Source organism: Chiloscyllium plagiosum, unplaced genomic scaffold (assembly GCF_037043375.1).
Source record: "Chiloscyllium plagiosum isolate Xiang-an unplaced genomic scaffold, Cpla_swu_hap1 HiC_scaffold_26, whole genome shotgun sequence".
NCBI lineage: Eukaryota > Metazoa > Chordata > Chondrichthyes > Orectolobiformes > Hemiscylliidae > Chiloscyllium > Chiloscyllium plagiosum.
Window position 1 is genome coordinate 5,492,816 of NW_028270164.1, and position 12,916 is coordinate 5,505,731.

General features: G+C 43.5%; 1 protein-coding gene across 3 annotated transcripts in view; it reads right to left on the reverse strand.

The window, feature by feature from the left end:
- capza1b (capping actin protein of muscle Z-line subunit alpha 1b) overlaps positions 1-12,916 on the reverse strand; it is a 94,965-nt gene that overhangs the window by 22,027 nt on the left and 60,022 nt on the right. For all 3 annotated transcript variants that reach the window (XM_087973442.1, XM_087973443.1, XM_043716371.2), the window contains exon 2: positions 459-522. In XM_087973442.1, the coding sequence (XP_087829568.1) occupies positions 459-522 (64 nt within the window). The remainder of the gene's footprint in view (positions 1-458; positions 523-12,916) is intronic.

The window sequence follows — 12,916 nt, forward strand, 5'->3', positions numbered from 1 at the left end:
CACCATCTACAAAGTAAAAGGCATTTAAGTAACTTATTCTTGATAGTCACTTCTGTCCAAAATAAATGTTCAAATATTTTAAAACAAACCTAATTAAACAGATAGTCTTTTAAGATAAATTAAAATTACAATTGAGTAAGGTACTATCCAAGATCGATAGTGTGGTGCTGGAAAAGCACAACAGTTCAGGCAGCACCCAAGAAGCAGGAGAAACGTTTTGTAAATAAGCCCTTCATCAGGAATGAGGCCTCATTTCTGACAAAGGGCTTATGTCTGACCTGCTGTGCTTTTCCAGCACCACACACTTGATTAAAAAGGCTGGCATTAGCAAACATTCAGGTAACGGAGCAGCAATTATTACACTCCATATTATCATACCAGAATATATGTGATAACCTCTATCATTATCAGGAGGTTACAGATAATACCAAAAGACTGGACATCTTTCATTCACTTACCATTGAATACCTCGTTGAACTCTCCAGGTGGTGCATGCATGATGAAGTTGGTAGCTATATTTACCTAAAATGAAAGAAATTGACCTGTTTAGCAATACTGTACTATTCACACAATAAACAAGATGGCAGGCAGCTCATAAATAAGATTACAACCACAGTGAAGACCTTCTGTGTCAGCAACCTTTCTGCATGCACAAGTTGCTTTGAGGGAGAGGTTCCAGAATATAACCTTTAAAAGGAGCAGTTTTAAACTTTTTGCACAACGTGACTCCTCTCTCTCATAAACATACTACTTTGTTCATCAGGATACAATTCCAAACTAAACCCACTCGCCCTGCCATTCTTCCTCACAGAAAGCAAGGTTGTAAAGTGTGGCATGAGAAACATCAGGGCCAAACAGCAATTTTGCAAAAAGCAGCAATTACCAGTTGCTGATGATAATGATGCACATTTACATGGCCCCTTTCACATATTTAGGACATGCAAAAGCACATCACACCCAATTCATCACTGGAAATGTTTAGTTTGGCAGGCGATTATAGTAAATTTACAAGTACAGAAAAAGAAACAGAATCCAAGACCCTACTCAAAACCAGATTTTAAAAAACCTTGATGAACTTGCACTGCAGCTATCTCAGAAAATCTGGCACTCCCTCAATGGGGAGTACAATTGGTGAATGCAGGGTTTCAGAATGGGTTCATGAAAAATATTCTACAGCCATTTCCACTCATCTCGATTAGCTTGAGGAAGATTTGCTGTCATATGTGGAAGAGAACGAAAGACTCCTGGATTGAGCCTGTTAAATTGAGCCAAGACACAAGGAAGTAATAGAAGTTATCTTGATCTGTGGCATGGAAGAGGGGAAAATTAATTGCCAAATTAACACATTACAAGTAACATTTGCCAAAATGCTCACTGTTTAAAGGCAACATGAATGGGGCTGTCATTGCTGCCAAGTCACTAAGTGGAAGTGGATCAGGTTTCAACAAAATAGGAACGGCTATAGCTTATGATAAAAACATCTGGTTAAATAAGTACTACGCAAAAACAAACTATTTTTAACCAAAAAGCATCCCCTCCCCCAAAGTGCTGGCAGGCAGGCAGAGACAGTAACTGATTTGCATTACGTGAATTAAAATTAGTATTAGATTTATTGTCACGTGAGTGCAAGTTTACAAAGTTGCCACTTATGGTGCCATTTTAGGTAAAAAATACCTAGGTACAGAAGTTTAGGAATATATCAGAAAAATAAAGCAATAAAATGTTCAGCATTATAAACCTTCAAGTAGACAGTGCTGGGCCTCGCCTCCAGACTGTGTCAAACTCAACCTGGGGCTACCAGCTCTCACCAACACACATGCCAAACGGCTTCACTCGCAGCCAGGTTGGGCTCACCAACCCTGCAATGGCTCGACTCTGTCGCACTGATCTTCTGTGTTACACAAATTCGCTCTCCAGAAGGTAAGTACATTAAAGACAAAAAGTGAAAGAGAAACAATTAAAAGCAGATGGAGCAGACAGACTCCGGGCAGGAGCCCACATGCTCCACTGCCATCTTGACAGGTGGTGATTTGGTAAATGGGAAGGAACTTGGGCATTGGAGAACTAAGAAAGCTTGTCTGGTGTCCACCTGATCGTGAAGAGAAGGCTAAATGCAGGGCTGAGGAAAACAAAAGGGCAAAGGACTAGTACAGTAGCTCTTGCACAGAGCTGGCACAATGATGGTGGCCTCCTTCTGTGCACTAACTATTCTATTCAAAATGTTTCTTGAAAAGTGAGCAATGTTGCTTTATCCAAATTTAGTACCAATTTTTTAAAGTGAAAGTAATCAAAACTCAAATGCTGCAGATGCATGATCACAAGACACTTATGTGACATTTTTATGATTCCCAGGATGACCCAACTGTTTAAGAGGTAATGTAGTACACTTAGAGTCCAATCGATGGAGTAACATCGGAATTTGGGAAGCTGGTTTGTGCACAAGGTCCTAGAAATAGCAATGTGACAATTATTAAATAGGGGTCTGAAAGGGTCAGCATGGAACATTGTCAAAAGCACCACCCCCTATGATGTCTTATGTACAGATCAACTCAGGATTTTGAAAGAATATGACCAATCATCTGGTTGTCCTCAAAGACCCAGTAACAATGCCAATCATACAAATGTTTCCTGCCACTAGTTGCTGACATTCAATAACCTCAAGATCTAGTGAAAAGAAACTCTTACTAGACCAGGAAATGTTTTTTCTCAACTATACCTGCCTAAATAAGCCCTGTTGCTCCTCACGTTTTAAAGGTTTGGTCAGCAACTTCTTCATGAACAGAAACTCAGTCAGGGTGGTGATCTGGCCTATCCATCTCACAGAAACAAACAGATAATCTATTTTGCAATACTGGATTACGGTTGAATTTCGGTTTGGACAGAAAGGATAACATTGTTACTCTCTCAAATAGTGCCAATGGATGTTCTAGGGGCATGATTGAGTACCTTGTCTGAATATTAGCACCCGAGGATCAAAATATATAATTTGGACTGACATTCCATGCTACACAATGAGGATATCACTTTCGTTTGAGATATTAATTCAAGTATTCAACAGCCTGCGCAAGATGCACAGAACAGCTCATACTGCAATACTCACCTTGACCAAGATTCCTCCTTCAGCCAGGTGAGAGGTTTTCAAACAATTCGTGTGGCACCATTTTAAACCTAACGTGGTTGAAGTGTTTGTCTACATAACAGGAACTAGACTTAAAAATAATCTATTGGCGTAGACTGTTTGGGACAGATGGGATTTTATACAAATTCGAACCTATGTGTTCATTGCTGAAATCCTTTCAACCCACTTCACTTTCATTTCATGGAAATATTGACAAGGTATCATACAAAACAGCACATATTTGGTCTGCTAATTATTTAAATACAGCATTCTACTGTCAAAGTTACTTGTTACTAAGGCCGGTGGTTGCCTTCAGCTACCTCATAGAGGTGATCATTGTCTCTGTATCACCAATATAGGGCGGCACGGTGGCACAGTGGTTCGCACTGTTGCCTCACAGCGCCCGAGACCCGGGTTCAATTCCATCCTCAGGCGAATGACTGTGTGGAGTTTGCACGTTCTCCCCGTGTCTGTGTGGGTTTCCTCCGGGTGCTCCGGTTTCCTCCCACAGTCCAAAGATGTGCAGGTAAGGTGAATTGGCCATGCTAAATTGCCTGTAGTGTTAGGTAAGGGGTAAATGTAAGGGTATGGGTGGGTTGCGCTTCGGCGGGTCGGTATGGACTTGTTGGGCCGAAGGGCCTGTTTCCACACTGTAATGTGATCTAATCTAAATACCGCCAAACTGGGTGGCTGCTATAAAAGGCAGAACTCAAGATGATCTACCGTGAATACACATCCTGTTCACACAAGCCTAAACACACATCCATACTTAACAGTTATGCAGGAATGTGAATTCTTGGTATCATCTTCTCATCCACCCCACAATCCCAGGGCTATCGCAGGCAAATATTACGTGGGTCTATGCCTAGCCAGGTCATACTGTATCATGCTTGTACTAACAGTAGTTCAACCCATCCTTCGAGATTTAAGGCAGTCAGTGTTTGAGGGAGTTTTTTTTGTAAATATATTTATTAGCAATTTTTTTAACTTTACAAACATATAAAATTATTGAAAAAATCACAAATATCAGTATAATAAAAAGAAACAAAAACACAAATTACAATACAACTACTACTAACTATTAACCTACTCTATAATATAAAGCAAACCCTAACACTGTGCAAAGCAACACCAAAAAAAAGCAAAAAAAAACCAAAAAACACAAAATACAAAACAGCTATGCTTGGTGCAAGGCTCCCAAGCATTGTATACATACCTGTATTAACTCAGAAGACCCCCTCCAGGGCTCAGGGCTTGACAAGTCTAATCATGCTGGTTAAGCAAACGCCCTAGTTAAGATAACTGATAAATTTATATCCAAATAACTCAAGTAGGGCTGCCATGTCTTATAAAAATTGTCTGTTGTGTGGTGCACCATGTTTGTGAAAAAGTCCAAGGGAATGTGCTCCATAATTAATTTCTGCCATCCCAGCAAGCCCGGCAGGTTCTCAGACACTCAGTTCATCAGACTATTCTTCTGTACACAGTATGCAAGAATATTAAATAGTTTCTTCCCATGCCCGTCTAAAGATGGTTAATTCGGTAGAACTAAGAGGAGCGAAATCGGGTCTACTTTGACTTTCCCTATCTCTCCCGCCGCAGCACTCTAATAAACACTGAGCCTGTGGCACGTCCAGAAGCAATGGGTAAGAGTACCTACACTTATTTTACATTTGGGGCACATTGAAGATGCCCTTTATTTAAACTTTGCCAGACGGTCTGGTGCCAGATGAGCCCTGTGCAGAACTTTTAACACAGTGCATGTCCTGTTACAGATTGAGATCTTTCGAGCATTCTCCCATACGTTCTCCCAAGTTTCAGAAGAGATCTCCACTCCCAGCTCCGGTTCCCAGACCCCACACAACCGGTTAACATCTTGCCAGGCCCTGCCACCCAGCAGGTGACAGAGGGCCCCAACTGAAAGGGTGCTTGTGGAACGTAGCAGCAACCTCTCTGCATCGGGCCCACAGGGCTTAGTGAGAAGCGCAGACCTCCTCCCCAACCCGAAAAAAATAGAAAAGGTCCCCGCTGGGCAACCCACACTTGCGGCCCAGCCGCTCAAAAGACATCACAACCTCTTCCCCAAACAAATCCCCCAAACTAGAAACTCCTCTCGCTGCCCATAGTTTGAAGCCCGAGTCCATCATCCCTGGTCAGGACCCTGGCATGCCAACTATAGGTGTAAGTGGCGAAGTCTTGGATAAACAACCCTCACTCTGACGCATCGCCCTCCATACCTTGACTGTACTAATGTCAATGGGGTTCCGGCAGTGGTCCATAACTGTCCTCATCTTATCCATGAACAATAGGTTAATAAGATGGCACTTTGCCTGGGAGGACTCGATATCCAGCCATATTGAGTTTGGATCGTTACCTACCCAATCACAGACAAAGGACAGCAGGGAACTCAACTGATACCTCCGGATGTCTGGGAAATCAACTCCTCCCCCTCCTTGAGGCAACTGCAATTTAGTAAGTTTGATGAGGGGCCGCCCACGATGCCAGACAAAGGAACCAAACCACCCCATAAGCTTCCGCAGCGTTGATCTGGGAAACATTATGGGGAGCATACGCTTGGGATAAAGCAAACGAGGAAGAACTTTCATCTTAATGAGAGAAATTCAGCCCAGCCATGAAACTGGAAGAGCCTTCCATCTCTGGAGATCTCGCCTAATATTGTCGAGCAAGTGAGCAAAGTTAGTCCGAAATAACAGATCAAACTTGGGGGCAATAAAAATGCCTGGGTACCGGAACCCTGCCCGTGACTACTTAAAAGGGAACTTAGGGCCACCTTCAACTTTTGGCACATCTAAGGTTCCCCAAAGGCATAGCCTCCGATTTTGCAAAGTTAAACTTATTTCCTGAAATAGCCCCAAATGAATTGATACATTGTATCAGATGGGGGACAGAGGTCATCGGGTTCGATAAAAACAGAAGGACAACATCCACGTACAGTGTAATCTTGTGTGCCCTCGATCCCACTTCCGGAGCGGCTATGTGGATGTTCTGACGAATGGCCACTGCCAGCGGCTCTATCACCAACGTAAACAACAGCGGTGAGCGGGGGCAGCATTACCGACTACCCCGACCAACCATAAGATTCCCAGACTTCACCCCGTTGGTGATGACCACGGCCAGAGGGTGGCGATATAAAACCTCCACCCACCGAGCAAAGACTCCACCCAATCCGAAGTGCTCTAAGACATAAAAAAGATACGGCCATTCCACTCGGTCAAATGCTTTCTCTGCATCTAAGGAAATCACCAACCCCTGAATCGATCGTTGCTGACAAACTTGGACCACATTCAGCAACCTTCTCATATTATTAGAGGACCTATGGCCCCTTATAAAGCCTGTCTGGTCCTCCTTAATAATATGGGGCAACACCCTTTCCAATCTCAGCGCCAGGATCTTGGACAGAATCTTGAAGTCTGAATTTAATACAGAGATGGGCCTGTATGAGGCACAATCCTTAGGAACATTCCCCTTCTTAAGAAATAAGGAAATATTAGCTTCTCTCAAAGATGGTGGTAGGCATTCATGCATATAAGAGTGATTGTATCGACCCTGACAGAATCCCTATAAACTCCTTATAAAACTCACCCGGAAGACCATCAGGGCCGGGCGCTTTCCCACTCTGAAGTTGCCTAACTGCCTCCTGTATTTCCTGAACTGTCAAGGGGGCATTAAGGAGAGAAGCCTGTTCCACAGTTACCCCTGGGAGGTCCAGGTTCTTAGAAAAAGTCTCCATTTTAGCCCTCCTGTCCTCACAACCGTCAGACCGATACAATTCAGAGTAAAAGCTCCGAAAAGCCTCATTAATCTTTTTAGCATCGTATTTAAGGACCCCGGTGCTGTCTCTGATTGCAGTAATGGATTGGGGAGCACGCTTTTTCCTCGTCAGGTACGCTAAATACTTCCCTGGCCTATCCCCATATTCGAACAGCCTCTGTCTAGCAAAAACAAGTTCTTTCTTTGCGTTTTGTGTCAGTATTGAATTCAAGGCAGCACAGAGTGCCGTGATCCACTGCAGCTTAGTCACTGAAGGCCGCGCAAAATGTGCTGCCTTCGCGGCTTTCAACCGCGTCTCAAGTAGAAGCTGCTGTTCCTCCTCCTGTCGTTTCTAGCTAGTTGAATAGGAAATAGCTAATCCCCTAGCAAAGGCCTTAGCAGTCTCCCATAGCATGGAGGGACTACTAGCTGTGCCTGAGTTGATATTCAAGAATTCCTGAAACTCCTTCAAAAAGTTTCGAATCCTTAAGGAGAAAAGGGTCCAAACGCCAGTGCAGCAAACCTAACCTTTCACTCTTGGCCTTAACCTCCAAATATACTGCGGCGTGATCAGAGATAGCTATATTCCAAATTTTACAACCCATAATCAAATCCAGAAGGGCCGAGGGAGCCAGAAAGAGGTTAATCCTCGTGTGACATTTATCTGGGTTTGAAAAAAAAGGTGAAGTCCCTGCTGGTAGGGTGAAGAAATCTCTAAATATCCACCAGCCCCAACTCCTCGCATAAGTCAACCACCTGCTTGGCCTGCGAAGAAACAGCTGGGGGCCCAAAAGGCATCCTGTCCACTGTCGGATGCAAAAGATAATTAAAATCCCCCCCCCCCTATAATAACGTGCCGTGTTCCAAAAGCACTCAACTTAGAGAAAGCACTAATCAAAAATTTGAGGGGATGCACCAGAGGACAGTAGACATTTAAAATGCCATATTCCTCCCCATGTATCAGGGCCCCAAGTATTACAAACTGCCCCCGCTCATCTTTTACCTGCTCAAATAATGTGAATGGAAGATTTTTCTGGATAAGTACCGCCACTCCCCTACTTTTAGTAGTAAAGGATGAAAGGAATACCCGGTCATAACCCCCCTGTTGTAATTTCAGGTGTTCCCCATCATCAAGATGGGTTTCCTGCAACAAAGTGATATCAACCCTTTCAATCTTCAGGCTAGAAAGCACTTTTTTCCTTTTAATAGGTGAATGACTTCCCTTAATGTTCCAGGTGCACCATTTAATAAGCCACTGAGCCATTTCCCCTTTCAGACACCCTTGAACCCCTCGGAGGGAGAACCCTGCTTACAAAGCGCCAAGCATAAGTAAATAAAGACTCATAGAATCGAAAAACTATATATACAAAAACTACTCTATCATAACTATAAACAACTATTACTACCAAAAAACTACAAAGAAAACCAACTATAGAACCTTGAATGGAAGACTCTTCCCCCTGCCCATAGGAGACCTCTTCACCCTACCCAACCCCTCCTTCAAACCTGGACTGTGCCCCAGCCTTAGGCCAAAAAAAAATCCTTAAATCAACAGAAAAACAGACAAAATCAGGATGAGCACTCCACCCATCCCTGCGTTCATGACACCCCCTACCTGTGACTAAAAGAGAAGCAGAACAAAAACAAAAAGGAGAGAGACAACAAAGAACATCCAAAAACTTTCCCATCAGAAAATCCAGTTATTCAAAAAAAGGAACAACTTATTCCAAAGTCTTTTCTTCCCTTTCCAAAAAGGAAATTATTAGGGAGAAAGAAAGGAATATAAAAAGGGAAAATATGGGGAAAAATAGAAAAGAGAACAAACATTAACCATATTCTTCAGGCCAATCCATCAATTTTAAAGTGTCCACAAAGCTTTTAGCCTTATCCCCTGAGTCAAATGTATAAACTGAGTCCTCGTGGCTGAAATGAAGTACTGCGGGGTATCTCATGGAGTACTGGATGCCCAGGTTCCTCAGCCTCTTTTTAACTTCATTGAAGGGCTTCCTCTTTCGGATTACAGCTGCAGAGAAATCCTGGAAAAACATGATTTTTGACTCATTGTACAGCAGTGCCTGCGGATCTTTTCCCAGGGATCTGGAAGCTACTATGACTTTTTGCTTGTCCTTATATGAGTGGAAGTGCAGTAGGACCGAGCGGGGATGCTGCACCGGCCCTGACCTGTGCACTGTAACCCGATACGCCCTTTCAATTTGAAGCCTGCTGGACTCAATGTGAAGGCCCAAAAACTTCGGCAGCCAGTTTTCAAAGAAGCTGACTGGCTGCTCACTTTCCTCACTTTCAGGGAGCCCGATAATTCGGAGATTTATTCTCCGACCTCTATTTTCGAGGTCGTTGATATGGTTTCGCAAGGCCCGCACCTCTCGCTCCAGCACCTGGATCCGACTGGATGAGGACTGCATCGCAGCTTCCGAGGCCTTAGTTCGACACTCCACTTCCTCCAGCCTCTCCCAGAGGCCCTGGATCTCCTGTTCATGCTTCTGCAGCACGGATGTGATAGGTTGGACCTGGCACGAATCTCCCCACGGATCTCCTCAATTGCAGCCGCAACTTTCTAGGTAAATCTTTCCATCTCCGCAGCCAATTTCTGTGAGTCTGTCAGTTCCCTGAGCGGCTCAGGAGAGGCTGCTGCTGCTGCAGTCTCTGGTGGGGTAGGTGCTGCAGGGGAGTGTCCTCCCTGCTGCTGTTTGCTTGCTCCTTTTCCCTTTGGCATCCTTCCCATTCCCAAATATTAACAGATATGTGTTCTGTAAGGTTTTAAACTAATATTTCCACCATATAAGTTGGCCAGGGATGGCAAAAAATACCGGTATGCCTTGGCTGTTAGGCAGAACTGTCCACAGCAGTTCTGCAGAATCGCCGCCATCTTGCCGAGTCCCAAGGGAGTTTTTTGAATAGGCTCCATTACAATACCTTGCTGTGAAGTCTTTGAATTAAGCTGCTTGCTGAAAATTGAAAAGTTACAATGTTTGCTGTTCTTGCAATAAAACTAACTAAAAAAGCCACAGGAGTGGGGCTTGAACCAATAATATTTGGGATCAGATTCAGGGGACAGCTATTTAGTCTTGAGATGAAGACTTTTTTTTATACAAGTTGTATCCTGAACTTTTGGAGTTCCTATTCCAAAGGACTATAGATGTGTCATTGTTCAGTATGCTCAAATGATTGATATATTTTTATATAGTAAGGAAACTAATGGATTTAGTGATAGAACGAGAAGGTGCAACTGAATTTTGATTTGACTGAATGATGGAGATTGGAGACGACAAATGGCCTACTCTCAGCTCCTGTTCGTGTTTTTCTGACTCACAAGAGGAGTGTGCCACCAAATAAGTCATAGTTAAGACCTCCACGTAAGGCTTACAATGCAATGCAGTTGAGGCAAAGGACTCACTGCAAGATGCTGCACCCCCCACCCTCGACTAATAGGATGTATTCTCTCTGTTTAGAGGAACTGGAAAGACTTCCCAACAATGGAGCAACCTGGTAACAGATTACCTGTACTCAGACTGGGATACCAGTCAACACTGTGACCACAGCCAAAGCAAAACACTGGATTCCCAAATTTAAAGAAAATGTGCATGTTCCATCAATGATTCAGAAAGCAGGGGAACAATCACAGTTACAGAATTCTATCAGTCAAACAATTATGAAATACTCTTCCATTTACAGTAGAATACCTAAATTTATTGAAAATCAACATTAGATGTAATTGTAAATTAAGATGGTCAATATTCTACCATTTACAAATTAACAATTACAGATCAAATTATCAATATCGTCTGGGGCTTTCTACCCACTGAAGTGAATGAATAGAGAGAAATTAATAATCATTGGAGGGAAGCTCAGCAGATGAAAAGGTCAGCCATCAAAGTACATTCAGGAATGAGAAGCTTTGGATAACCCAACTGTTTGCCAGTCTTTGTCTCACACACAGTTCCTATTGCCACACTTTCACCTCATCTCCCCAGGATGCTAATCAATGTGAACATCTTTATTTCAAAACCAAAACAGATCTTTCAATACTGAAGGTGGCACTTTGATTGAAATCCATTCCCAATACTTCATCCACACACCTGTATTCTGAGCAGAGGTGGAACCAGTAGGAAAAGAAGACTATCAAAAGTTGGAGTAAGCACAAAACAAGCTAAACATTTTCACAAAGATCCAGACCCCCCCCCCCCCCCCCCACTACCAAATAAAAATTCAGCTAGAAAGTTTCAATTAGAGACGTTGAAGGGTGATTCAGTAACTGTCTGTGTTTAGAATACCAAAATATCAAGTTAACATTAGGCATCTTCAGCTGTGCAAAACTAGCACACTGGTCAGGGAATGCAATTACTAGGCTTAAGGCTGATTGTAATGAACCCTTCATTTTGGTGGCATCCTTTGTGCTAAAGCAGCTAGCATTCTGTGTAGATGAACATTCAGGGCATTCTTATTTCCAAGGGGTTATTACATTTGATTATTCAAAAAAAAAGTTCATTGAATGCATTTCTGCTTAGAAATGGTCACACCAGTAAAAGCATCCAATCTTGTTTCATCCGGGAGCTAAGCAGACTCCAGCTTGGTTTGTTTTATGATTAGGGTGGAGTTAGTTACAGGGCTTTCAATGGGTCACTTCAGAGGAGTTCAAAGGTGACAGAGATTGGAAGTCAGTTTACATTAGACAGAAATAGAAGCAAACTCTATGTTCTTAGTGCTGATATTAGCTGTTCTTCTGGGAAGAAATCTGAGCTATGTGGGTTTGTGCAGGAATGGCGCAGTGAGCAGTCAAATACAGTTGGATTACACTATGCAGAGGATAAAGTACGAGGTACAAGTACTGTTGTCCCATTGCGCCCCTCCTTGAAGCAAAATGCTCAGAGACACAGAATAGTTTTACCTCCTTCATCTTTATTCTGGGCCCCAGAGGGAGAGAGAACGATCACCCATGTGCACAGGGACATGAGTTCACGGTCTTCTCTGGAAGAGCAGTTTCCTAATGAATTATATAGTCATTCTACAGGGAGGAGCATCCAGATACGGTTACATACATATTGATTGGGTGACTGTTACAATCAGCGAGTGTTAATAGTAAAGGTTAGGCCATCTGCTGTTACACAATGAATAACTGGCTTCACAATGTTAAACCTTGTTAAACTGACCTTACATACTGAAATATACCTCATCTTGTTAAATGGCTCCACATAATGAATGCTTTTCCACCTTGTTAACCTACTACCCTTGGCTCCAGCACCCCGTTGTTAACTAAGTTCTTAACATGCTCAGCTGAATATCTTGTTTCACAAAACTCTGAACTTGACTCTTTCCCTGCTTGCTTATACCCTATCCACATTCTCATTCCCTCCTTTTATCATTTCATGATGACCACGTAGACGGCACTACCAGCTTTCATAAGACTTTGACAGCCAGTATTTAAGTTATTGATACATAGCATACAATGATTATAACAACTACAAAAAAATAAAAAATTCCTGACCTCTCCGCCCCCACCCCACTCCAGCCTATCATCCTCACCTTGACCTCCCTCCACCTATCGCATTTCCAAAGCCCCTCCTCCAAGTCCCTCCTCCCTACCTTTTATCTTAGCCTGCTGGAATGCCCTCTACCGCATCTCTTCCACATCCCGCTCCTCCGCCCTTGAGCCCCGCCCCCAAGACAGAACCCCACTGGTCCTCACCTACCACCCACCAACCTCCATGTACAACGTATCATCCGCCGCCATTTCCACCACCTCCAAACGGACCCCACCACCAGTGATATGTTTCCCTCTCCTCCCCTATCAGCGTTCCGAAAAGACCACCCCTTCCATGACTCCCTCGTCAGGACCAACCCAACCTCCACTCCCGGCACCTTCCACTGCAACCGCAAGAAATGCAAAACTTGTGCCCACACCTCCCCCCTTATTTCCCTCCAAGGCCCCAAGGGACACCTTCATATCCGTCACAAATTCACCTGCACCTCCACACACATCATCTATTGCATCCGCTGCACCCGATGTGG